This window comes from Aureobasidium namibiae, assembly GCF_000721765.1.
Source record: "Aureobasidium namibiae CBS 147.97 unplaced genomic scaffold scaffold_11, whole genome shotgun sequence".
In the NCBI taxonomy this organism is placed as follows: domain Eukaryota; kingdom Fungi; phylum Ascomycota; class Dothideomycetes; order Dothideales; family Saccotheciaceae; genus Aureobasidium; species Aureobasidium namibiae.
The window spans coordinates 135,614-158,419 of NW_013581198.1; the positions used below are offsets into that span (position 1 = coordinate 135,614).

General features: G+C 51.9%; 11 protein-coding genes across 11 annotated transcripts; 4 read left to right on the top strand and 7 right to left on the bottom strand.

The window, feature by feature from the left end:
• Positions 1-616: 616 nt before the first annotated feature.
• On the bottom strand, positions 617-1,867 carry M436DRAFT_82867 (uncharacterized protein; the record flags this gene model as incomplete). The annotated part of the gene is made up of 1 exon (XM_013570922.1): positions 617-1,867. One exon carries the CDS (start codon positions 1,865-1,867, stop codon positions 617-619), a length of 1,251 nt encoding a protein of 416 aa, XP_013426376.1.
• A 683-nt stretch (positions 1,868-2,550) lies between these two features.
• Positions 2,551-6,430, bottom strand: M436DRAFT_49036 (uncharacterized protein; the record flags this gene model as incomplete). The annotated part of the gene is made up of 4 exons (XM_013570653.1): positions 2,551-4,277; positions 4,329-4,430; positions 4,460-6,086; positions 6,152-6,430. 4 exons carry the CDS (start codon positions 6,428-6,430, stop codon positions 2,551-2,553), a joined length of 3,735 nt encoding a protein of 1,244 aa, XP_013426107.1.
• A 206-nt stretch (positions 6,431-6,636) lies between these two features.
• On the top strand, positions 6,637-7,875 carry M436DRAFT_49698 (uncharacterized protein; the record flags this gene model as incomplete). The annotated part of the gene is made up of 1 exon (XM_013570793.1): positions 6,637-7,875. The coding sequence occupies one exon, from the start codon at positions 6,637-6,639 to the stop codon at positions 7,873-7,875; it is 1,239 nt and encodes a 412-aa protein (XP_013426247.1).
• Positions 7,876-7,945: 70 nt separating this feature from the next.
• Positions 7,946-8,227, bottom strand: M436DRAFT_49256 (uncharacterized protein; the record flags this gene model as incomplete). Its single annotated transcript, XM_013570706.1, has 1 exon — positions 7,946-8,227. A coding segment is annotated over one exon (282 nt), but the record flags the coding sequence as incomplete, so codon positions are not given.
• A 496-nt stretch (positions 8,228-8,723) lies between these two features.
• M436DRAFT_49674 (uncharacterized protein) lies at positions 8,724-9,995 on the bottom strand (the record flags this gene model as incomplete). Its single annotated transcript, XM_013570786.1, has 3 exons — positions 8,724-8,937; positions 8,997-9,114; positions 9,281-9,995. 3 exons carry the CDS (start codon positions 9,993-9,995, stop codon positions 8,724-8,726), a joined length of 1,047 nt encoding a protein of 348 aa, XP_013426240.1.
• Positions 9,996-10,663: 668 nt separating this feature from the next.
• Positions 10,664-12,552, top strand: M436DRAFT_73699 (patatin-domain-containing protein; the record flags this gene model as incomplete). The annotated part of the gene is made up of 4 exons (XM_013570923.1): positions 10,664-10,747; positions 10,800-10,930; positions 10,987-11,788; positions 11,845-12,552. 4 exons carry the CDS (start codon positions 10,664-10,666, stop codon positions 12,550-12,552), a joined length of 1,725 nt encoding a protein of 574 aa, XP_013426377.1.
• Positions 12,553-12,911: 359 nt separating this feature from the next.
• On the top strand, positions 12,912-14,753 carry M436DRAFT_73700 (uncharacterized protein; the record flags this gene model as incomplete). The annotated part of the gene is made up of 1 exon (XM_013570924.1): positions 12,912-14,753. The coding sequence occupies one exon, from the start codon at positions 12,912-12,914 to the stop codon at positions 14,751-14,753; it is 1,842 nt and encodes a 613-aa protein (XP_013426378.1).
• A 573-nt stretch (positions 14,754-15,326) lies between these two features.
• M436DRAFT_49039 (uncharacterized protein) lies at positions 15,327-16,742 on the top strand (the record flags this gene model as incomplete). The annotated part of the gene is made up of 1 exon (XM_013570655.1): positions 15,327-16,742. One exon carries the CDS (start codon positions 15,327-15,329, stop codon positions 16,740-16,742), a length of 1,416 nt encoding a protein of 471 aa, XP_013426109.1.
• A 180-nt stretch (positions 16,743-16,922) lies between these two features.
• M436DRAFT_49081 (uncharacterized protein) lies at positions 16,923-17,360 on the bottom strand (the record flags this gene model as incomplete). The annotated part of the gene is made up of 1 exon (XM_013570665.1): positions 16,923-17,360. One exon carries the CDS (start codon positions 17,358-17,360, stop codon positions 16,923-16,925), a length of 438 nt encoding a protein of 145 aa, XP_013426119.1.
• A 533-nt stretch (positions 17,361-17,893) lies between these two features.
• Positions 17,894-19,496, bottom strand: M436DRAFT_49357 (uncharacterized protein; the record flags this gene model as incomplete). Its single annotated transcript, XM_013570721.1, has 2 exons — positions 17,894-19,344; positions 19,415-19,496. 2 exons carry the CDS (start codon positions 19,494-19,496, stop codon positions 17,894-17,896), a joined length of 1,533 nt encoding a protein of 510 aa, XP_013426175.1.
• Positions 19,497-20,191: 695 nt separating this feature from the next.
• Positions 20,192-22,465, bottom strand: M436DRAFT_49888 (translation initiation factor-like protein eif-2b epsilon subunit; the record flags this gene model as incomplete). The annotated part of the gene is made up of 3 exons (XM_013570827.1): positions 20,192-22,225; positions 22,281-22,337; positions 22,388-22,465. 3 exons carry the CDS (start codon positions 22,463-22,465, stop codon positions 20,192-20,194), a joined length of 2,169 nt encoding a protein of 722 aa, XP_013426281.1.
• Between the last annotated feature and the right edge of the window lie 341 nt (positions 22,466-22,806).

Consider the following 22,806-nt stretch of genomic DNA (forward strand, 5'->3'; position numbering starts at 1 on the left):
CCGTTCAGAGCCAACAATAAATACTTCGTCCATTGTACATGTACACCCAGCCCCCTGACTCTTCTAGTCGTCACTGTATATGACTCCCGTCTTTCCAATGCCTCTCATCGTCGCTCTAACCCTCTCCCTACCATGACGCATCTTGCACTCTGCCCGTTCACAAAGCCCATAAGCTTTGCGGCCCTGCTCCACAATGCCATCATCGAACCGAGCCACCTCTGTTAAATATAGATTGGCTTAGGAGAATGCATTTCGTTTTTGAATACAACAAGATACAAGACTAAACTAAAGGAACACAAAGATCCCTTCTAGACGCCTGTTCTCAAAACTAGTCGCTCCTCTTTGTCTCCTGTGTTTTTTTCTTCTTGCGGTCTTGTACGAGCAAAAGTCGATTGTAAGCAAAAGATTGTGAACGAACCCCTTGAGATGCCCTGTGGGAATACCCTTGCTTGGAAAACAAAAACATGAAATAAACTGCCATTCTGCCTCGACTCTGTGACTTTCGTGCGTCTGCCGACATGTGTGTGTTGGAACAAAGAGCTTTCAAAGCACTCATTTGTCCTTGTGAGGATGCAAGAATTAGCGTCACAACCTGAATTATGCAACGCGTAGTGGATTAGGCAGCCCACTGAGAGTCGTCGGGGTGGCTGCCTGCATCGTAGCCAGAGTCGTAGAGGGACGAGTACCCATTGGTCGAGCTAGCTGCGGCCTTGGGTGCAGGAGCAGTGACCTTGGCCAAGGGAGCGGCCTTCTCGATGGGTGCGTTGACCACAGAGCCAGCATCACTAGTGTTGGAGTCCTCGGAACCGACGACGGGAGCCTTCTTCTTCTGCTGCTTCTTGCCCTTGGGCACAGTGTTCCAACCCGAGTCGTCTTGGCTGATTTGCTTGGCCAGTCTCAGCTGATCTTCCTCGTTGCTGGCACTCTGGTCGAAAGTGTCGAGCAGAGGGGCGTTCTCTCCAGTGACGGCCACGGAAGGAGCCTGGACAACACGCTTGGCAATGTCAGCGGCCCAGGCGCTGCTGGTGGGAGCCTGAGAAGGAATGCCATTCTTTGCGGGCTCTCCACGGGCTTCACGGGCGGTACGGCGTTGAGTTTCGAGCAGAGTCTGACGTTCCTTCTCCTCAGCCTCTCTTTCAAGTCTGCGTTCCTCAACCTTCTTGCGGTTCTGTCTTTGCTTCTTTGTCTCTTCCTGCTGGACTGGTGCCTGACGGGCCTGGTTGGCCTTGGTAGGCTTGCTGGAGCCAGTAAGGCGGAGGACGGACGGGCCAGCAGCGGCGGGCTCAAGCATGTCTGAAACGTCACCAGCGGCCAAAGAAGGCGACATGGAAGGGGTAAGGTCGTCATCAGCATCGGCAGCGTTGGACGAGGCGGAAGAGAAGGTCTTGGAAGACTGCTTTACAGTTCTGTTGCGCGAGTCGGTACGGGTGGGAGGAGCAAGGCTAGTACCCTTCTTGAGACTGGCGAGCTGTTGGGCCCAGGCTTTGTTGTCCTCCTCTTGGGCAACATCGTCGTCGAGCTCCTGACGCTTGGGTGCGGGAGCAGGTGTGAGGGAGGGAGCGGGTGCAGCTGACTGCTTCTTGCCGGCCTTGCGCTTCTTGGAGCCATCTGAGACCTTTGTGGTGCTGTCATCACCGCTCTGGACGCTCAACTCAGGGAGAGTGACACCGGTAGCCTTGGTGGCTTCAGTCTTGGGCTTCGGCTTGGTCGAGTCTCGTCGGCGGGCAGCCTTGGGTTGGGGAGCGACAAAGTCCGAGACTGAGGCGGAGCGAGTCCTGTTGGCGACGGGCTTGCCGTGCTGGAAGTAGTAGTAGTAGACGGCGGCAGCACCGATGAGGGCGACTGCCCACGATTGCCAGGGCTCCATGTTAATAGATCGCTACCGCACGGCGTATTAGTCGAGCGGCAAGACGGAGAGAGTCAACAGGGAGCTCACTCAATTGAAAGGCGCTGTGATTTAAGGCTTCTTACGGAATCGACGAAGTGGAAGGCTGGGTTCTGAAATGGGGGACACGGGATAGAATGCGAGGAAGGAGACTCAATGCGTGCGGAGGCGCAAGGACGAGCGATTCCCAATCCAATCCAATACTCGTAGGTACGGAGGCGTCAGCTCAACGCCGGCAGACGAGAGCAAACAACACGTTTACAACAAGCCGGAACAACCATCAGTCGATCATCTGTTCAAAGTACATCTCACCACCTAGTGCTCGATATGATCTCTTTATGCTTCGTACAATGATCGAATCACCCTGACATTGACCCAACAGAGCACATTGTCGCCTGTCGCATGAGGTATATACATGCTCAATGACCCGCCAACTTTTGCCAAGGGTTCGAGCTGCGCTTGTGGGAGGGCTCGGACCTTTGTAAACAAAGACCGACCTTCCATGACAGCGAGGGCGACATTCACGCGACTCACAAAATAGGGAACATATTCCCTTGACTTGTAGAGGCTGAGAATCTGTAAGTCGTCTTGTAAGGGAGTCGTTCTCCAAATTAATACCATCTCGAATTGCCGAGATTGAAGCTCATCTATGTACGAAACAACCACTATCTGGCTATCCAAATGCCCACGCCACCCCTGTCGTCACTCTGAACACCGTCCCCAGCGTCCAACACTCTGAGTGTCTTGTGAAAGTATGCATCCACCACTCTGAGTGCTGGCCAAACCCAATGTCCCTTCTGACCGTGACGTTCGGTCAAAGCATCGTCCTCGACAGCATATACAAATAGTCTGTAATCGACTTGGAGGCGACTCATAGGAGTCAAGCTTACAGCCCGATGCTTTGATCCGCTGAAAGCAAACGATTCGTTCGCTTCCATGGTCAGGTTGAACGTCAAGAAGTGCATCGACGGGTTCTCCAGTGTGTATGAGACAGTGATGGCCTCATCTTCTGTGTTGGCAGGAACGCTCGCCGTACATAGCACCCGGGGCTCGGCAGATGGAATGGTCATGCTAGGGACTGCAAGCATGGTAGTAGTCGTGTTGTGCTCGCCAGCACCTTCTCTACGCCATGTGACCGCCAAAGACAGTTCCAACGCCGAAGGACGTCGATCTTCGAGCGTCAATTTACGCACTTCCAGGATGTGAGGAACATCCATCATGTCCTTCAAGCTCATGCTGCGTGACGCCGTCTGTGATTTAGGAGACTCCTCGACGTCACATATGGCATTGCTGGTGACTTTGTTGACAACCAGTCGTGTTGCCTCGACCAGCAAAGGTTCGCTAGAGAAAGACACTACACGACTGGTCAAACACCATCTTTGTGCCATGCCTCGTGCTGGCTTCGACTGCTCCTTATCATCCTCGGAAAGATCTGGTAGGCTGAAGTAATTTGGGTATGCTCCTGTATGGAGGCGTGGTCCGAAGTCATAATTGGCCTCGAAGGGACTAACGAAGGGTATCACTGACTCCAATGTCTTCATGACAGGTGTTTCCGAGTCAGAGGCCAGACGATAGTTGACTTCCAGTCTCAACGTGTATTCTGAAAGGTCGAGCGGAGCCATAAACTCGAGGACGTGGGACTTCGCTTCATTGACCGAGATCTTTCCAATCTGGAGGTTGGTCAGATCCATGTCCTTGGCTTCATTTCTGTTGTCCTTCCAAGCAAGTTCTAGACGGACATCTGAGTTGTCTTGTCCTTCGGCACGTATGAAGGCATTGACCTCCTCTGCTTCCTCGTTGAGAATCTGAATCTCCAGAGCTACTTTCTCGCTGACAAAGTACTGCTCTCTGAGATTTGTTATACGCAGCTGTACCTTAGGTGGTTTCGGCAGTACCTGGATGGTGTTTGGCTCTGCTCGGGGTATCTGTTTTCTCAAAAGCTTTTCCTCTGATAGTAGCCACCAGTTCGAAGAACTTATGTCGGTTGGACGACCAAGGACGTGTTCGAGCGTGGCACCAGATGCTTTGAGTACCAACGAGGCACCAGTGGCAACAAATGAATCTGGATCGCGAAGCGGGATCGTCAAGTTGAATACCCGAAGTTGACCAGGCTTGAATGTTAGATTGGCGTTTGTCAGTAAGCCCTTTGCCATGGGATGTGCTGCGTCATGCTCCTCTTGCACTTTCAAGTTCGTCGACAAAGACGGGCCGGCGTTGTCAGAGTGGTTGAGCACCAAGCTTCTGATATTCGTATTGAACTGAACACGAAGCTCATGCAAGGTCAGGTTGCTTGCGCGTGCTGATCCGTTAAAGACGACTGCAACTTGGCAGACAGCAGTGTCTCCAACGAAGCCCTCACCTGACAGGAACGAAAACGTAACGGAGACTTGGGCTCGGAATTAGCTCGGTCCAACGTGATTCCAGCGACAAAACTTACATGGACAGAATCTAGACTGGGTATTCAACAGGATATGCGTAGGATCGTCATTACTACCAGCGCTTGACAAGCACTGCAATATGTCGATGCTTTTTTGAGATCTGAGAGCTGTTGCGAGTCAGAAAGCTGAAAACCACTGGGGTGGGGATACTTGCGCTGATATGCGAGCTCCCAGGCACTCTCGGCCTGGAGCTTAGAATTGCCTGTTCTTTCAGCAGAATCGTAGATTAACTCCAGAACTTCTATTGCTAGATCAAACCACTTCTCACGTCTCCAGATCATGCTCTCCCATACTGGTTGTATTGTCTGCAGTACTTCGTCATATCGTTCGGCCTTGTGAAACTCACGCGCGAGATCGATCTTGACTTGCTGAACTGCTCTTAATTGGCCTCTATTAGACATGATGCTTTCGACTCGTTCAGTTTGGCTCTGCAGATCCAGCAAGTAGTCGTAAGTGCTGTGATCAGTCAAAGGCGCCTCTTCATGAGGTTGAGGAACCATATATGTATCGTAAGTCCTGGTTCTACTCGCAAGTTGGGCTGCGGTAGTCTCGCTCGGGAGTGTTCTATCCTCCTGTGGTATAGCTTCTGCATTTCTCTTGCGTGCCATGAGATGCTTGCATGCCAGTCTCCACCAGTAGCCCGGGTGGTGAAGTAAGTGGAAAGGCATCATACGATCCAGGGTTGCGTACATCTTCTCTGCCGGAGCGTATATGGTAGGACCGGCTGTCTGATCTTCAGGGTCGGAGAGGTCCACTGGTTTGAAGACAGGTAAATCGGCCATCTCGATAAGTTGGGCCATCATTTTGGCCCAGCGAGCTTCCCATGCTTCCCAGCCGTAGCTGTTGTCTGTGCCCTTTCCACGGCGATCGATCAGGTCTCGCATGCGCTCCTTGTAGTTGTACCAAGATTCCGCAGCACCGGAGGTCATGCCCCTCCATATTTGACAACGCAGGACACGGAAAGCGATGATATCGCAAAGCAAGCGAGCTTCTTGCCAACGAGCGGACCAACTTGGTGTATGTTCGAGGCTGCCTTCAGGACCAAACAGTTCTTCCAGGGCAGACTCGTAATGTCTCTGAGCCACATCCATCTCTTGTCGGAACTCGGCAAACACGGCCATTTTGAAGTCGTAACGTACGTTCCAGCCATTCATAGTCAAAACCTGAGATGTGCCGCGGCTAGCTGCAGCGGTTATAGGTGGAGGAGCAGCGCGACCTCGTTTCCTTCTTGAATGCTTTGTCAAGTCTCTGTAGTAGTCAATGCAGACAGGCTGCAAGGCTCTCAGAACGCTGGAAACGAAGTTGGGCAGATCCGTCTGCGAGTCCGAAACATCAAAGTGGAAACACGAAATCTTTGGATCAAGGGAGGTTGCTCTTCTGATATTGGCGAGACGTTCCTCAAAGTCAAGAGGTGAGATAGCAGCATCATCCGAGACGAGAACGACGGCGTATCTCGTCTTGAAGCCAGATTTGGCGATGGCGTTTCCCGTATCGTTGATATGGTTCTTGAGAGCGGCATCGTTGGAAGGGTCTGAGTCCAGAGTTTGAAAAGAGAGATAGACGGCGGGAATGCGAGATTGATGCTTGGCTAGCCATAGAGGAGTCATGAGGCCGTCAGGAAAGACGGGAGAAGAAGGAGATAGCGGCGATAGAGGCGAGTGAAGGTCATGGCTGGTGGATGATGAGGGATTGGGACTTGTAGGAGGAGATTGCGTGGGCACTATCGGCGGAGGGGCAGCCTTTCTGGAGGGGAAGACAAAGGACTGGCAGAGCACGGGGATTAGTATGGCAGACAATGTGGACATTTTCTAGTCAGCGGCATACCTACCCTCCCGACACTGGACAATTTGAAGCCTATCAAGCCAGCGCGATCGCTCAAGGCCTGGTCACTCCAGGACAGAGAAGCTCCGTCGGCCCGCAGGAACTCGTCCAGAATAGAGTCGGCATGGGGACCAGAGAGTGGAGGAGAGTTGTCCGAGATGCTCAGGCCGCTGCCTTGGGCTGAAGTTGTTGTCGCAGCATTGGTCGACGAGTCGGCGGCTGGAAGACCAGCTAAGGCGATGAAGGGCAGATTGTGGGCGACATAGTCTTCGGGATAGGCCTCCATGTCTGCGCGATCAGGCCATGACAGTAGTCGATGTGTACAGTCCAAAACTTGTTGCTATCAACAGCCGCCCATGCAAATGACGCGCCTGAAACTGTGGGGAGAGGCAGAAGTCCAGGTCGAGGCTCAATCTCCGTCCTTCAACTTGATCCTTTTCGACAAGATCCCCTCTGCCAACACGCCCAGACACCAGGCCAAACACTGTCAGCATGGCGGCACAACAGACCATCATCGCCGAGACGATACGCGGCATGAAGCTGGCCATGCGCCGCCGCGACAACGATTCCGACTCAGACACGACCATCACGCAGCCCACCAACCGCGGCAACAAGCTCAAACGCAATGCTCGCCATGTACACGAGGGTCGCCTCGACACTACACACGGCCGCAGCTACAAGAAGCGTATCGACTATGCTGGCTACGACCGCTACATCCTGAGCGAGAACCCTCTGCGCTTCGACGACGACGGCGATCTCATAGACGAAGACGAATACGATCCCGACGACCAAGACAGCGACCATCAAAATGCCAATCCATGGGCCGACACAAAACTCGAGGACTTGCTTGCCCCCTTGACCTCTGCCGCCGAACTCGCCCACCACCCCTCACTCTCGGTGCCCTTTCTCTCGAGGCCCATCAGCGAAATGGCTGAGAATGCTCGCCAGGCCATGCACCGCGAGAAAGAGACACTCTGGCATATCAAACAGCTGTTGTTGAGGTTGCGAGGCGACGACCATTGGATTCCTGTCGGCAAGCTCGAATCCGAACACGATCATATGCTTCTCGATCCCACCGCTGCCCACACCGACGACAACTTGTCAACCACCATGCCTCCCGAGACCTCCGCTATAGACCACTACAGACCCGACACCAATAACACAATCTCACAACAAGACCCGCTGCAGCAGAACGACTCTCAGACAGACGCTCTTGACCAACAACAAAATCCCTCCAATACTCTTCCGTCACCCGATGCCTCGCCCGACGGTGCCATCCAACACGCAATGACAACCCGGCGACAAGCACGCACATCTCCAACGCCCGACCCCAACTTCCCTTCGTCATCACCTGCACCCTCATCCATACCATCAATCCACGCCTTCTTCCACGTCCCAGATTCCGCACTACCGGATCGTGACTACGGTCTCCCAGCCAGTGAAGCTAACGATACACGCCGTCTGTTACTCCTCTACTGCCAAAAACAAGAACAAGTCGTTCGCGAGTCGGAACAAATGCTCGAGGGTCTACTCAAAGCAGATCGCATGCGAAAAGACGTCTGGCGCTGGTGCAAAACAGAAGGTCACATGGGCGAAATGAGCGACGGAGAAGACTGGTACGATGTGGACGAATGGAACTTGAGCGCGCCTCTACAAAAAGGCAAGGAAGAAGAAGAGGTGGAAGATGAAGGCAGGGTAAAAGGTAGACGTAGACGCGGTGCCCAGCACTAAGCTCTTCGCACGCTTCAATCAAATAACAATAACCCCATCCCACCAATTCCCACGTCCTTTCAATTCTCTCTCACAACTTTGACTTCCCACTCTTCTCAGGATGAGCTTTGCTCGCTCCACGGTCGTTCTCAGTGGGTTCTGTATTGCTGGTCTCTGCCTTCAGCGACACTGGGTCACCCAGCTGTGTAGGATTTTCCTTTGCTAGGTCCTTGAGAGATTTGTGGCCATCGCTTCCTCCTGACTTGTTGGGACGATCGTTTTCAGTGGGTTCGGTGTTGCTAGTTTCTGCCTTAAGGGATACGGGATCACCAAGTTGACTGGGGTTGTCTTTGGCCGTGTCTTTTAGTGATTTCTGTGGAAGGTCAGATGAGGAAGGTGTTACGACTGGGGTGGTTGCTTACGTGGCCCATGGTCGTGGTTTTTGTAGATTCCCGAATTCTGAGGAGCGTACAAGGTGTATGAATGGCTACAAACAATGCTATCAGGGGCTACGAGGACTACTGGGTAGATATTGAATGCAAAAGAGAGAGTTCTGTGATGACGATAGCGATATGCTTCCCCGCCTTTCTCCCCGTACTTTCACATGTTCTGCTCGGCACGGCTCGGCTCTTGAATAGTTTTGTGCAAGTGTGTTGTGCATTCGCATCCAACTTAACTATCCCTCTTTCAAATTCACGTTTCGATGAACGAAGGGAACAGAAATCCTACATGCGCTTCGTCAATTGACGTTGTTTTTCGAACTCACTTCTCTCGATTTCTCGTCTATTCACCAGCAAACGTACACACCAAAAAACGCCCTTATCATGCAATTTCCTCAAAACGCCATTCCCACCTCTTTGCTCATCCCATCACCATCTTCTCGGACCATGACCATGTCCATGCCCCAATTCCCTTCTTGTATGCCTTCCCAAATGCCTCTTCCTCATAATTTGTCCATCACTGCAAGTCGTGCCCGGAGCAACGTCCCGCCAAACCACAGCCCCGAAGTTGCAAATGCCAAATTGACTAGCACCGTTACAGACCAACGAGCCATCAGGACTGCAGGTAATGTTGTTGGTGGTGCTAGCGACGATTTGAGAGTTGACGCAAGAGGTGCCTGGGGCTACGGGTTGCCAGATTACGCTGTTGAAGTTGCAGAGGCCGTAGAGGGTGGGGCCGTTGCAGAGCAGAGCGCCGTTTTGGGGGCAGGTGGTGCTGTTTGTGTAGGGTGGGGGGATGGTGCTGGGAGCGCTTGGGGCGCTTGAGGAGGATGCAGAAGATGTGGTTGAGTAGGATGTTGCGGCTGCAGAGGCAGTGGTTGTGGTGTTGACAGCTGATGGTGCAGGGATTAGAGTCGTCAGAGTCGTGGGTGCCGCAGTGGCTGTAGTGCTATCTGGGCTTGATGCTGCAGCAGTACTGCTTTGACTTTGTGACGCTTGACCCAGAGCAGCACAACCGGTTCCAGTGGGTGGTGCGAGTGCTCGTGTGTCGATTGTAGTTACATATCTGCCAGGATTGGGGATCTCGAGATTGCTGCTGAGCTGACTACCACATTCTGAGCTTGGAAGATTGACTCTGAACATATCTTCCAGCTGATCAAACTCTTTGGTATCCTCAGCGCCACCAGAAACGGTGATGGGTGCGCAATTCATGTAGAATTCTGGCTGACCGGAGAGCTTAGAAACCCAGCTCCATGCTAGCGTAGCTTTGCCATTGGGAACTTCAGAAGGGATGGTGTAGTTCCAGGGGTGAGTACCGCCATCAGTGTCGTCGATGGGACAGCCGCCAATCCAGCTGGCGATTGTCTTGAACGTGCTGTCGGCGGTTGGTTGTCTGTCCAATGTCACGCTGAGTTGACAAGATCCGCCACCATGAGATGCTGATCCGTCAAAGGTCATGGTCTGAGGTTCGCCAGCGACGAGCTCATTCTCTTGATCGACAATCCAAGGGTCAGCGCCGCCGATTCGCTTTGATTGACAAGGGAAGTCTGATTGATCTGATCCGGGTGCGACGTTTCTGAGAGGATCGAGTTGAAGTGTGCTCTTGGAGTATGGGACAGGATTGTTGAGTTTCAGATGACAGTTGACCAGAAATGGTAGTTGTGTAAGTAGCAAGGTCTTTGCTGCTGACGAGATAGCCATTTTTGCTGGTATACAGAAGGAGGGTGTGCGATGAAAAATGGAATCAAGACAGAAGAAAGGAACGCGAGCACTTTTGTAAGATCTGCTCAATAGGAGAACAGTTGGAGAAGAGGGTGAATAGCGTAGAATGCGCCAGCCTCATTGTCGAAGTTCCAGCTGAGTCCAACACGCACCGAGAGAATGTATGTGTGAAAGGGACGTGTCTTGCCCAAGCCTCGCGTTTCAAACTCGGCCAATGGGCACGCATATTCTTGCGGGGACTCGTACACATTGACACTTATGTGCTGGGAGCTGGACGTGTTTCTGGAATGCAATAGCAAGCCTCTTGACACGATCACACCCTCGACACCTTTTGAGACTTTGAGTCGGCCACAGAGGAATTAGACTGCTGACGTCTGTGGATGTTTCTCGACTCACGACCTCGAGCTGTGTCTCTTGACCAAGACATGATTGACCAGTGGCTATACAAACATCTAGCAAATTCTTACGAGGATGGAATCATCAAAAGTCAAGATTTGATGTTAGGAAAAGTGTTGGTTTGGGAGAGGTTGTCTGTGAAATATGCCTCGGTAATGCAGCCCCCGTCCGCTGCGGAAGCCGCTGGACCTCCTCCATCATGCATCTGACACGACTTGACGTTGGGAGATGCTGGACTCAACGACAGCTGCATGGCTACTCGAAGCAGCAGCGTGACGGCTTTTCTGAAGGCACTGATAAGACTCTTCTTTGATGTAGCCTTCTTCTGGCACACGGTTCGTGGTTCCGGATCCGCTTGTTGTCATGTTCGGAACTGATATTATACAGCGGTTATGGACCTGGTGGACTCGTCCCAGCCAGAAAGACATTCAACTGGAGTGTCTGAACACTGCTCGCTACTACGAAGAGTGGGAGGCCGCAGCTTTCGCTTTGGATGAGCTCTACGGCAATGACCTCTGGTTCGATCTTTTCGCGTATACTTGTTGGGAACACCAGCTAACAATTGATCATCCAGGCGCCAGAATCCCTCTTCGAAACACTATGATTATCGTCTCATTCATTCAAGACTCCAGTATATCCTAGAAGCTCGCGAAGATGAAGACATTCTTGGTCTAGTCAATCTCTTACGTTCCGGGCTGGTCCGCAACCTAGGAAATATCACAGCACCGCGTCTCTTCAATCGAGCTTATGCTGGCACTAAGCTTTTGGTCGAAGACTACATTACTCAGGTCGCACTCGCTGTTGAGTATGTCACGACTTATCCTACGTCGCCGGTGGATGATACAAGTTTGACCAACCAAGCCAAGCTCGATCTTCTTCACGACACTCGACAGGCGTTTGGACGCAGCGTGCTTGTCCTCCAGGGAGGATCAATCTTCGGACTCTGTCATATTGGTGTCATAAAAGCGTTGCATCTACGAGGTCTACTGCCGCGAATTGTATCTGGAACAACGACTGGTGCACTGATGGCTGCTCTTGTGGGCGTACATAATGAAGACGAGCTGCTCAAGTTCTTGAGTGGGGAGGGCATTGACCTCACTGCCTTTGCTACCCGTTCGACCCAGCTGGCTAAGAACGGTAATGGCAGTGGGATACAACACGGCTTTTTCTCAACATGGTTCAGACGTTTCAAGCGGTTCGTCACCGAGGGCTATCTTTTGGACGCCTCAGTGCTGGAGGAATGCGTTCGAGCCAATGTCGGTGACCTGACCTTCATGGAAGCATATCAACGAACCAAGCGCGTGTTGAACATCACTGTGGCACCAATGGGTAACGGCATGCCTAATCTGCTCAACTATTTGACGGCTCCGAACGTGGTACGTGGTTGAACGTCCCCTAGCAGCAGCAAACAAAACGCTAATCCTGTCACCAGCTCATCTGGTCAGCAGCCTTGGCCTCCAACGCTTCAGATGTCCTTTACTCTCCTGTGGCTATGAAATGCAAAGACGAATCAGGTAATATCGTTCCTTGGGCATCCACCCATCCTACGAATCTACGCCCTACGACACCTCTCGGCTATGCCTCGGAGCGCGACTCACCGCTCGCCCGCATCGCCGAGCTCTTTAACGTGAATCACTTCATTGTCTCCCAGGCTCGCCCTTACATCGCGCCGTTCCTTCGCAGTGACCTGCACAGTCCTAAACCTGGTTACAAGGGAAGATCATCCCTCACGACTAGTCTAATGAAAGTCATGGTCATGGAGGTCCAGCATCGACTGCACCAGTTGGACTCCTTGGGATATCTACCAGTACAGATCCGCCGTTTTCTGCTGGATGAGAACATCCCTGGTGCTTCTTTGACTCTGGTTCCAGAAGTCAACTTCACCGACTTCTTGAAATTACTCGAGAATCCGACTCGGCAGAGTGTGGAGTACTGGATACTGAAGGGAGAAAAGATGGTCTGGCCAGCTGTGGATGCTTTAAAAGTTAGATGTGCAGTCGAAGTGGAGTTGGATCGAGGCTACCAGATTGTAAGAAGGAGGAAACCTTTTGATGCCAGTCCTTTGGCATCAGCACATGGCTCTGTGAGGCTGGACAAAAGAGGCATCAAAAAGAGAAGTTCGAGCTCTGCACTCGAGTAAGAAGAATCGATCTATATCCAGATTCCTAAGTTTATCCTCAAGTCGGTCATATTGAGGGAGCACGAACGGGCGCTTGCATAAGTTTGCTACCCTAGGCGCGCGACACAAGCCGACCTCAACGATTATATTGATCTTCCAACCTCGCACCAGTCTCAAGTCATGTGTGATTTGCTGCTTGTATCACACGGGTCCCGCTTGCTCGAAATCAACCATCGAAGCATGTGCTGTCGTGCGTGCTCGTTGGAGGGTAGTAAACCCATTGTTGTAGGCAGAAAGACTACCTCATATCTACCCACTTCCCACTTCACCTCCTTTCAAGGAACAGTCGAGACTGGTGACTTACAGGTTTTCGTACCATCATGTCAGTATCCCCTCCGGTCTCACCGATCTGGCAGCCTGGAAGCTTTCACGAACGGCAAGACTCCGTCTCCCTAGATGAGATCAGCCATGAGAGCCTAAAGGATGGAAGTCACTGGTCTACCATTGACACAAGCTATGCTCCATACTCGAGCAGAGCTCCCTTACAGCATGATCAGTCATCAAGTTCTGCTGACCGACCCTCTTATGCCTCGACTCCAGATCCAAACGAGCTCAACCCACAAGCACCACACAGATCCACCTGGATCCGATGCCTCAAAGACTGGAGCGTTGAACTCCTCTGCCTGCTTCTTGCAACCTCTACTCTCACCCTGACGAACACTATTCTCTTCCTCCTCGATAACAAACCCCTTTCCTCCTGGCGACTCTCCATCTCCCTCAACGCCGTCATCTCAGCTCTGGTGGTTGCCACAAAAGCAGCTCTGATATACACCACCGCCTGTTGCATCGGCCAACTGAAATGGCAGCATTTCCAACACTCCTTGCGCAGACGCTATCTCTATGATCTGAAGACCTTTGACGAGGCTAGCAAAGGACCTTTGGGTGCTTTAAAGCTTGTGTGCAGGTTACGAAACACCTCTTGGGCAGCGTGCTTAGGCGGTACCATTGTGGCAGCCGCAGTATTCGTGGAGGTATTCGGACAGCAGGTTTTGAGGTTTGAGAACAGAAGAGTAGAGGTTGAGGGCGCAGTAGCCAGGTTTGCGAGTACACAGCATCTGGCAGCACAGGATGGATGGTATCTGGATTATACGATGATGAGTGAGTTGCAGAAGGTGATGCTTACTGCTATCTTCAGGGGTGAAGCTACACCAGGGTTTGAGTGTGAGACTGCAGAGTGTACTTGGCCTGCTTCTGCTACTCTGGGGATCTGTTCGAGCTGTGTGGATGTCACTGATATCAGTAAGGGAAGCTGCGAGGGGGATGCAAAGAGCTTGGACTGCTTATTCGATGTGCCCGGCTTTGGAGAGTTGGGAGGAACAGCACAACCTGGTGGTCCCATGCCACTTATCAATACTACGACGATTGATGGTGTATACGATGTCACACCAAGCTTCTACAATTTCTCAACATTGGTGGTTGCAAACAGCACCGACTGGACAGCAAAACTGACTGCATGCGAATTGAGTTGGTGTGCCTGGACCTACGCCAACGCTTCTTCTCACGGAACTGCCCTCGATCTCGGAGCACCCCAACAGTACCCTCTAGTCTTCACAGGAACCTGGGACAAGACAAACGCAACCTCAAATCTCGATGACACACAAAGCATCTGCGTCGCTACAGGCAACTACCCAGCTGCCCTCAACAACACATTCACCATCAGCCAAAGCAAAGAATACTTTTTGAAGTACGCCGTAAAACTCATCCTCAAAGCCGGATATCAAGGAGCAGACTTTTACACCCAACTCACCTTGGCAACCTCATCGTTGGATTACGCAGATACAACAGCCATGTCCAGTAACCTGGCAGCCTTCATGACAAATGCTTTACGCACACAAGATGGAATGCAGTCGATTGGTATAGCATGGCAATCTGTAACTTTCATCCAAGTGCGTTGGGCATGGTTGACTTTACCTGCTGTGCTTGTTGTTGCAGCTGGTGTGTTGCTGCGGATGACGGTTTTGCAGAGTCAGAGGAATAACACTGTGCTGTGGAAGACTTCGTTGTTGGCGTTTTTGTTTTGCTCTACGGACGTGTGGAGGACAGACACGAGTGGCGACGGAGATCATGCGAGGTCGTTGGAAGCGATGGAATTGGCATCGAAGAACATGGAAGTCAGGTTGGAGAGAGATGACCATGGTCGATACCGACTTGTTCAGATCTGAGGGCCGGATGTCTGATCATGAGACCCATGTTGCAGAGAATGCTTGCAGTACGACAACAGAGGCTCATGTTTATTGTCTTGGATGCCGTTGCTAATTTACAAAATGATTCAACTGTCTTATAACTTCCAGACTCTACATATCACAAAGTCTTAGCGATATGAGGTAGTGATGATGCACCAGAAGTTTTCGTCTTAGCCTTGACTCCACAGAAACTCCTGCAATGGATGCCTGATGTGTCCGGTAAATGCTGGCTTGTTGCACCACTGTCTTTCGTTGGCCTTCGGAGCGGCGGAGACAAGGACGGCAGCAAATGAGACAACAACACACGATGCAGAATTCGAGAGACAGAAGATCCAGAAACGGATTGACATGTCTCAATTCCAGCGGAGCAGAGAGATGCCTGTCCTCCAGTATGCTTGGAGACGGATATTTAATAACTAGGATACCACTATGAGGAGGCATCATTATTATCACAGAACTTCTGCAATGCCTTTCTTCCCCAATGACCACGGCCATCTCAATACTCTGACAACCTTCTTCGACAAACGTATGGAGGTACTCAGCTGGATCTTCATGGGCTTCCTCTCGAGCAAGATCTGCGAAGAATCAAGTCCAGTCCTCGCCTCCACTCTTGCTTCCGTTGCTCTTATCGGTTGTGGATTCTTTCTCGACAGACTGTTTTTTGTGTCTCAAGAATCTCCTATCTTGCAGCCAGCAGACCTTCACTTTCCCAAGAACCAATCTGAAGCCTGTCTCCAGACCGCCAACGCTGCCGAATGTCGCGAGATCATCAAAAGTGGAACGCCCCCTGGAGCTTCGAAGAACACTCTATCAGCACTGGAAGCTCGTGCTCGTCCAAACCAGCGTCTGAAGTTGGCGTTTGGAATCGAGAGCTGTTTCACTTCGTCGGACGAAAAGTCATGCAAGAGCTTCAGAACCCAAGTGGAGAAGCTTCTCTACGTGGAAGAGGGTGAGTGGGTCAACTTCGCCTCAACTGCTCGTCAAGCCACAAAGGAGGCTCTCGATGTCGACGGCGACACCATAAGCCTATTCCATGTGGTCCAGCTCTTGACACTCAAAACGATGATGAGAGTGCTCTGGCCTGATCGCGATTCAAAACAAAGCACAAACGAGCAGATCTCAACGCTCGCTCATGAAGTGAATGTGCAGTGGCTTCGCTCCAAGGAACACAGTGCCGATGGGAATCCACCTTGGTTATTTGAAAAGCAGACATCTTTGAAAGACGCCGTCAAAGCTGTTTTCCCAGACTGGGATGAGGCCGACAGCGAGCAGAATCCATGCAATCTCATCCTCCCAGGCTACGAAACAATGTGGCGGGTGGTTCTGCGATGCTTCATCGAAGTCAAAGCTCGCAACCATTGCCAAGCTGACGCCTGGAGATTTGCACTGCGTCGCTTCTCCGGAAAGCCGACAAGAGAGCAGCTCGAAGTACCTATATCTCGACCCAGCACAGAAGTAGCTGCTGTCCACATTGCCATGGAGGCCCTACGTCTATACCCACCAACCCGACGCATCTACCGAGAGTATTGCAACAATGACAACCAGAAGATCAATGTCTCTGCCGATATTGAAGGTATGCAGCGAGACCCCACCATATGGGAAGACCAGCCAAACGCTTTTATACCTGAGCGCTGGATCGACCTCGAGGAAGGATACGATATAGGCTACATGCCATTCGGCGCCAGTCCCTTCAATTGTCCTGCAAAGAGGTACGAGAATGTGCCTATGCCATTCGGTCCGTCCATGGTTGCCTTACTCGTGGGTATATTGGTTGAGGCGACTTGGGGCGCATGGGACATCGACGGAGAGCTTCAGGATGATGGTCGCCCACTTGATACTGATCGCGAGGCGTACAGCGAAGCAATGCTGACTAGAAGTCAAAGTTTGGAGAATGACGTGGGCGAGGAGACCATTTGGTGTTTCTGCGACAGCTGTGTCGTTCGAACGAATGCTGAAATGTTCGAGTGATTGGCATAGGCAAGTTCGACAGATAGTTTACCAAATATGAAACGGGCGTTTTGGTGACTGAGGTTGTGATCAACGCGTATTCTTTCCTCGGATGTGAGACGTATGTGTGACTTGGTATCGCTTATGAGATTGCGTGACTGCTTGAGAAACGGAGCAGAGATTGATCGTCAAGGCAGTCGTTCAAACAACTCCTTTCCAAGGATCCTCGATGAAAGACGGCATGAAGACAACCATATCACCTCTCGCATTCTTGACACCACGTCTAAGTGCCGCAAGTTCTTGAGGAGCCGGGAAGCCAGGAGTCCAGTCATCTTGTTGCACCTCTCCCGCTTTTGCTTCCACAGCTCTTGGCTGCTCGTTTTGTGTATCGTCCACTCTTGCCATCGATGCAGCTTTGTGCTCTGTGTTTCCTGGCTCTTGCACTCTTTCTGCTGCAGCGCTTGGTACTGGTCTAGCACCCAAGGGAATATCGTTCGCGCCCGTGCTGGCTGGGATCTGGTTGCCGCTGTCGTCGACGAAGGCGTCGTCTGCGCGTGCGGCGTGTTTGCGACGCTTGCTGCCAAAGCTGGTGAAGCCCATTGCTTCTGCAATAGCTGGGTCGATTTCGAGATCATCCATATCCATTTTGTGATCGTTATGTGGCTGGCGAGAATTGTGAGAGGTTGGCCAGTGGAGAGTTGGTATGGTGGAAGCTGTTGGCCTTGGACGCGGAGAAGTCACGATGGTGTGTGCATTGGAAAGCTCTTCACTCAGAAGCATTCATTCACTGCGAACACGGCAACAAAATGTTCTCATAACGAAGTGAAGATAGACATTTCTATGACTGTGGAGGCTAATAAGTATACTCGGAACACGCTTTGGTCAAAACGATCCCTGCTTGCTAACGAGAATGCACACGCTCAGATATATGTAACGCCGGTGACCGTGACCCCCAATGCCCATAACTCATTTGCATACGAAACGACGGTGAAAATCAACCCAGTAATTACTCCGGCAATGGCTGCAGAAGGCGCCAGCTCCCCCATGTGCTGCCTTTGAATGCGGTATCGTGAAATGATCTAGAGAGAAGTTTGTCCAGAGAGCTCCTCGACGTTGAACTTCCAGTTGCCTATTCGTCAAAGTCAGTCGCGTGTCCCGATATTCAACACAAGTCACCACTTACCCTTCTTGAGATTCTCCGCTGTATCACCAAGCAAGATGATGCGACGCTTGTTGCAATATGTCGTCTTGTCCATCATCTCGACCTTGAGAGCAGCAAGCTGATCAGTGGGCTTCTCGAACATGCCACTCAGGGCCTCGACAGCCATCTCCAAGTCTTTCTGGTTGTCCTCGAAGATCTCCGTCAAGTTGTTACGTTCCAGGTAGTAAGCAAAAGCGTAGGTCCACTTAAGAGTCTGTCGGCATTGCTGAAGGGCTTGCGATGCAGATTCGAGGAACTGGACCTCGATCCAAGACATGCCTGACGTTGACTGAAGTTGCATCATCTTCTTCTCCGTCTTGAGGTAGATGTCCTTGTCAAGCTTGGCAGACTGCTCATGGTTGGCGTAGCGGTTGTAGTAATGAAGGTAACGCTCGAGAGATGCACGGCTCTTGGCCTGAGCATCGCGCGCAGTGTGGCCGCTCTTCTCTTCGTAGCGGTTGCAGTTGTACCAGCTCGTGCCGTGCTCCGACCAGAGCCCCATGCACATCCAGCAGAACTCGTACTTGCACTTTCGGCAAGTCATATGATTACAACCACCGTTCTTCTCTATGGTCGAGTTGCACTTAGGACACTCTTTCGTGTTTGCGGAAATCCAGTTAGCCGTTTCCGAATCATCTTCACACTTCTTCATCCATAGCTTGACGAGCACGCAAGGGGTAGGTTGGTGGTCATTTAGCTGGCATCCGAAACAAAAACTGTGACCACAATCGCAGTTGACAGTGGGAACGATCTTGTTGAGCTCCTTTTGCTTGACAGGACAATCGACAGCGTAAACGCAGTTGGGGGCAGGACACCACCTAAGATTGTCCTTGTCGTCAACGTACGTGCGTGTAAGCAGTTCATGGTACCTGTCTTTGAGATCTTCTGTGACGAGCAGCTCCAGGCTCTTCGAATCGACGATGTTGTTACACTGTTCACCAGGGCAGCGAATGCGTGCGGCCTCTCCTTCGTCCTTGATCTTTTGTGCCAGATATTGGCGGTAGCAGTCAACACAGAAGCGATGATTACACTTCATGGCGAACGTCTGCAAACCAGGTGTGTCATCACAGCAGATTTCGCACATGAAGCCATCGATGACTTCTAGGCGGGGTGGGGTAGCAATATCCTGACCAAGACCAGCTTTCTCCAGGACCTCCTCTTGCTTATCCATGTATTGTTCGATCAGACGCTCCTTGTTCCAGCGCATATAGCGCATGAGGATGGCGGTCGCTTCATGCGGCTGGCCGAGGATGTTGGAGACCTCTTCTATTTGGCGATCTTGTTGGTTCTGAATGTCTTGCGGGCTGTAGACGGAGAAGTCGACCTCGTACGGCTTCTTGCGTGGCTTGAGATCTTTGTCTTGTGAACCAAAGCCAATGTCACCATCATCATCTAGTTCGATATCGGAATCTGGTAGATAGGCTTGTTAGTATACAGACCCGGTATCAGGCTATCTATGCCAAGCACGTACCGGCACCAAAGTCGGCGACACTGCTATTCTCATCGTCCATGTCGAGGTCGACGTCATCGCTGTTGACCGAAGCGGCGCTGTTGTATTCATCATCAGAATCCATAGCTTTGACGGAGCCCTTCAGAGTCTGAGGGGTAGCGGGCAGTTGGTCGGGCGAGGCGGCGGGCTTGTCCTCAGCGGCGTCGTGAACGGGCAGCTTGGCAGAGAGGGGGTCGGGTGTGTCGGAGGCGACGGGAGAGTTGGCGGGATGATGGATCTTTGGTTTCTGCTTCGCGGCCGTGTCCGGCGACAGCAGTTTGCGTTTGCGGGTGATGGGAGGCGTGGTTGCGATATGTGGCGACGAAACAGTCGCCAGGGCCGTTTATGACGGAAGAGGGAGAGCGAGTCGCAGTGTGGAGAGGGGCAGCCTTGAGCGATTGGCGTGTGGGTGAAGATGACTGTGACGGCTGACAAAACTGCACTGGCAGGTGACGGGAGAAAGTGATTACGGAGCCACACGGTGTGTTATTGTGCTTTCCAGAAGACACTGAGGTGACTGATTCGAATCTGCGTCAAAGGCGTTCTTCTGCCTCCTTCACCCGAGATCGACTGGCTGCCACAGATGCAACTTTCTGAACCCGGCTTTGAGACATTCCACGCAATTGACCGACGCCAAGAAGGTGCCACCGACTCGATGCTTTGTTCCACTCTTTCTTCTTTGAACAGACAACCGCTTTGTCAACTGCTGTTGAAGATACTGTTCAGGTGCACTGGTCGATGCACTGTCAAGTACTTGTGGTTTCATGGGTATCGTCTAATCTACTCGTCGTCGCTTTCTTCCTCGCTCTCCGTCTCTTCTTCGCTACTCTCTTCCTCACTCTCCTCCGCAGCCTTGATAGCATCCACAAACTGGCCCATAGCAAGCTTGATCTGCTTCAATTCGTCGCTGGCCTCGTTCTTCTCGTCCGCCCACCATTGCATGACTCCCTCGAACTCTAGTGCATCGCCCATGTACAGCTCATTACAGATGTGAAGCATAATCTTCTCTCCGTCTGCGCGGTGGCATACATCTGCTTGTACGAGCAGCAAGAAGTCCACTTGATCAGCCTTGTCTTCGTGAGCATCGCCACGGTCGAACATGGTACGCTCAATCAGCATCTGTTGGGTCGATATCGTCTTCTTGGCCGCTTGTGCTGGTGTGAGGCCTTCTTCGATCAGGCTAGCCATGCGCTTCATAAACGCTGCCACCACTGCGCGACGCACCATATGTGGCGATGCGTTGGCCGACATACGTAGTGCAGTAAGTTCGAGCTGGATGTTGGCCGCTTCATCACCCTTCTGCAGTGAGTCGTAGATACTGGCCGCTGCGTCGTGGTGGAAGTCGACAGCCTCACGCCCAGCTCTGCTGTCCTCGGAGTCGACAGATCCAATAGAACCAAAGCTCTGCGACCTCGCGCTTTTCGCCGCTCTGTCTTCGTATTCGTCGCTATAAGCCTCTGAGTTGAGAGTCGAGATTGATTCGGCCGATTGGTTTTGCATGTTGTAGATGCTCGCGGAATGTAGGCTGTGGTGCTCCTGGTCGTCTTCTTCTTCGTCTTCTGAGGTTTCATACTCAAAGCCTTCTCCCTTTTGGCCAACAACTTCCTTGTCTGTCTCTCCGCGTACAACTTCGTCTTGTTCGTAGCCCGATTCGCGCTTCACCTTGGTGATCCTTGATTTGATTGTCATGCCGTCAGAGATGTAGACACCATATGACAGCAAAGCACCAGGCATGATGTTGCACTTCTTGCCAACCGAAGCTTCGTTGGCGACAATAGCGTCCTTGACCACTGTACCATCACCGATCGAAGCATCGTCCCAGATGTACGCGCCACTGATCTTTACGTTTCTGCCGATGATACACCTCCTGCCAATAACACTGTTGGATATTTCACTTCCATCTCCGATTGCTGTTGCCCGGCCGATGACAGTCCTTGGGCCAATGTGACATGATCTAGCCAAGACAACTCCTTCTTCTCGATAGACGTTTCCTTTAGTGAGTCTGTAGGTCTGATCGCGCACCAGGTTGCTGTCCGGGCAGATTGGATATGCCCATCTGCTCAAAATGTCTTTTGTAACGGCATCGTAGGCTCTCAGGTTCTTAACTCTGGCGGCATAGTGCTCGTCGACGATGTGAGTATGAATAGTCTTGCCGTTCAGTTCATAGTCTTTCAAGACACTGTGAAGAAATCCTTTTCTCGGGGCCTCGTAGTCGAAATTATCACTCCAGAGCGCAAGAACGTCGGGAGTGCAGATATCAATACCGCAATCGATCAAATCCTCCCTGACCTCGAGTTCGTCATGCTCTTTCAAGATATCCGGGTCCAGTGTAACCAAGTGTGAGGGCTGGTTGGGTCGCATCTGCTCGTAGTGCAGACAGCGGTTCTTGGTGGGGTCGAGTACAAAGACAGGCGAAACACGCTGCATCTTGGTGCGGTGAGCAGTGCCAGCCTCGCGAAGGACCATGGTCATGATGGCGTTCTTGTCCTTGGTTCGACGTTGACGGTGGGCGGCAATGGCAGCTTCGATAGGCAAGTTGCTGACCACATCACCGTAAACGATCAGGAAGTCGCCAGTAAGAACAGCGCGCGCGTCGAGGTCGCGCATAGCGTCACCGATCGAGTTGGACGAGGAGCGAACAATCTCGACGTTGTTGAAGGGAGAAACCTTGGAAGTCCATTTGGATTGCTGGATGTACTCCTCGACCTGGTCGGTATGGGCGCCACAGTAAACAAAGACTTCATCGACTCCAGCGTTGGCCAGAAACTCGAAGGTGTATTCGATCAAGGGAGTGTTGGCTAGAGGAAGCAGACACTGCGATTTTTAGAAGGTGTTTGCCTCATGCTCAAGGGCAAAGTCGAGTACGTACGCGAGGGCGTTCAAGGGTGAATGGACTGAAGCGAGTCTCGAATGAGTCCGCGAGAATCTGTGCTTCATGAGTATCTGCGCAAGTCTGCACGGTGTAAGACTACATACCACAGCCTGGAGCGGCTCCTCGACCTCTTCCTCAACACGGCCTTTGTCAGCCTGGGCGGCCTTCTTCTTGGGTGCCATAGTGATATTGTCGCGTAGAGAATAAAGTTGCGAGTTGAGTCAAGAATTTGGTCAATTCGACCCAGCGCATGCGGGATGACACACACGATGCCAACAAGATGGCCATCTGTTCGCAACCTACCAGCCGCGCTTGTATCCCCACTTCGTAGACAAAGGCACAATCGAGCCGCATATAATCTCGGCCTTCATTATTACAGTTATCCCTCTAGAAAGGTGATCCACTCAAGCTCCATCTTTGTCACGTCGCGTCCTTACTTCGCTTCCTTTCTTCACTATGCAAGACAACCTGACTGCAAGGGATCAATCCTCCAGTATGCAGGAGCGAACGCGAGCTCCTGCCT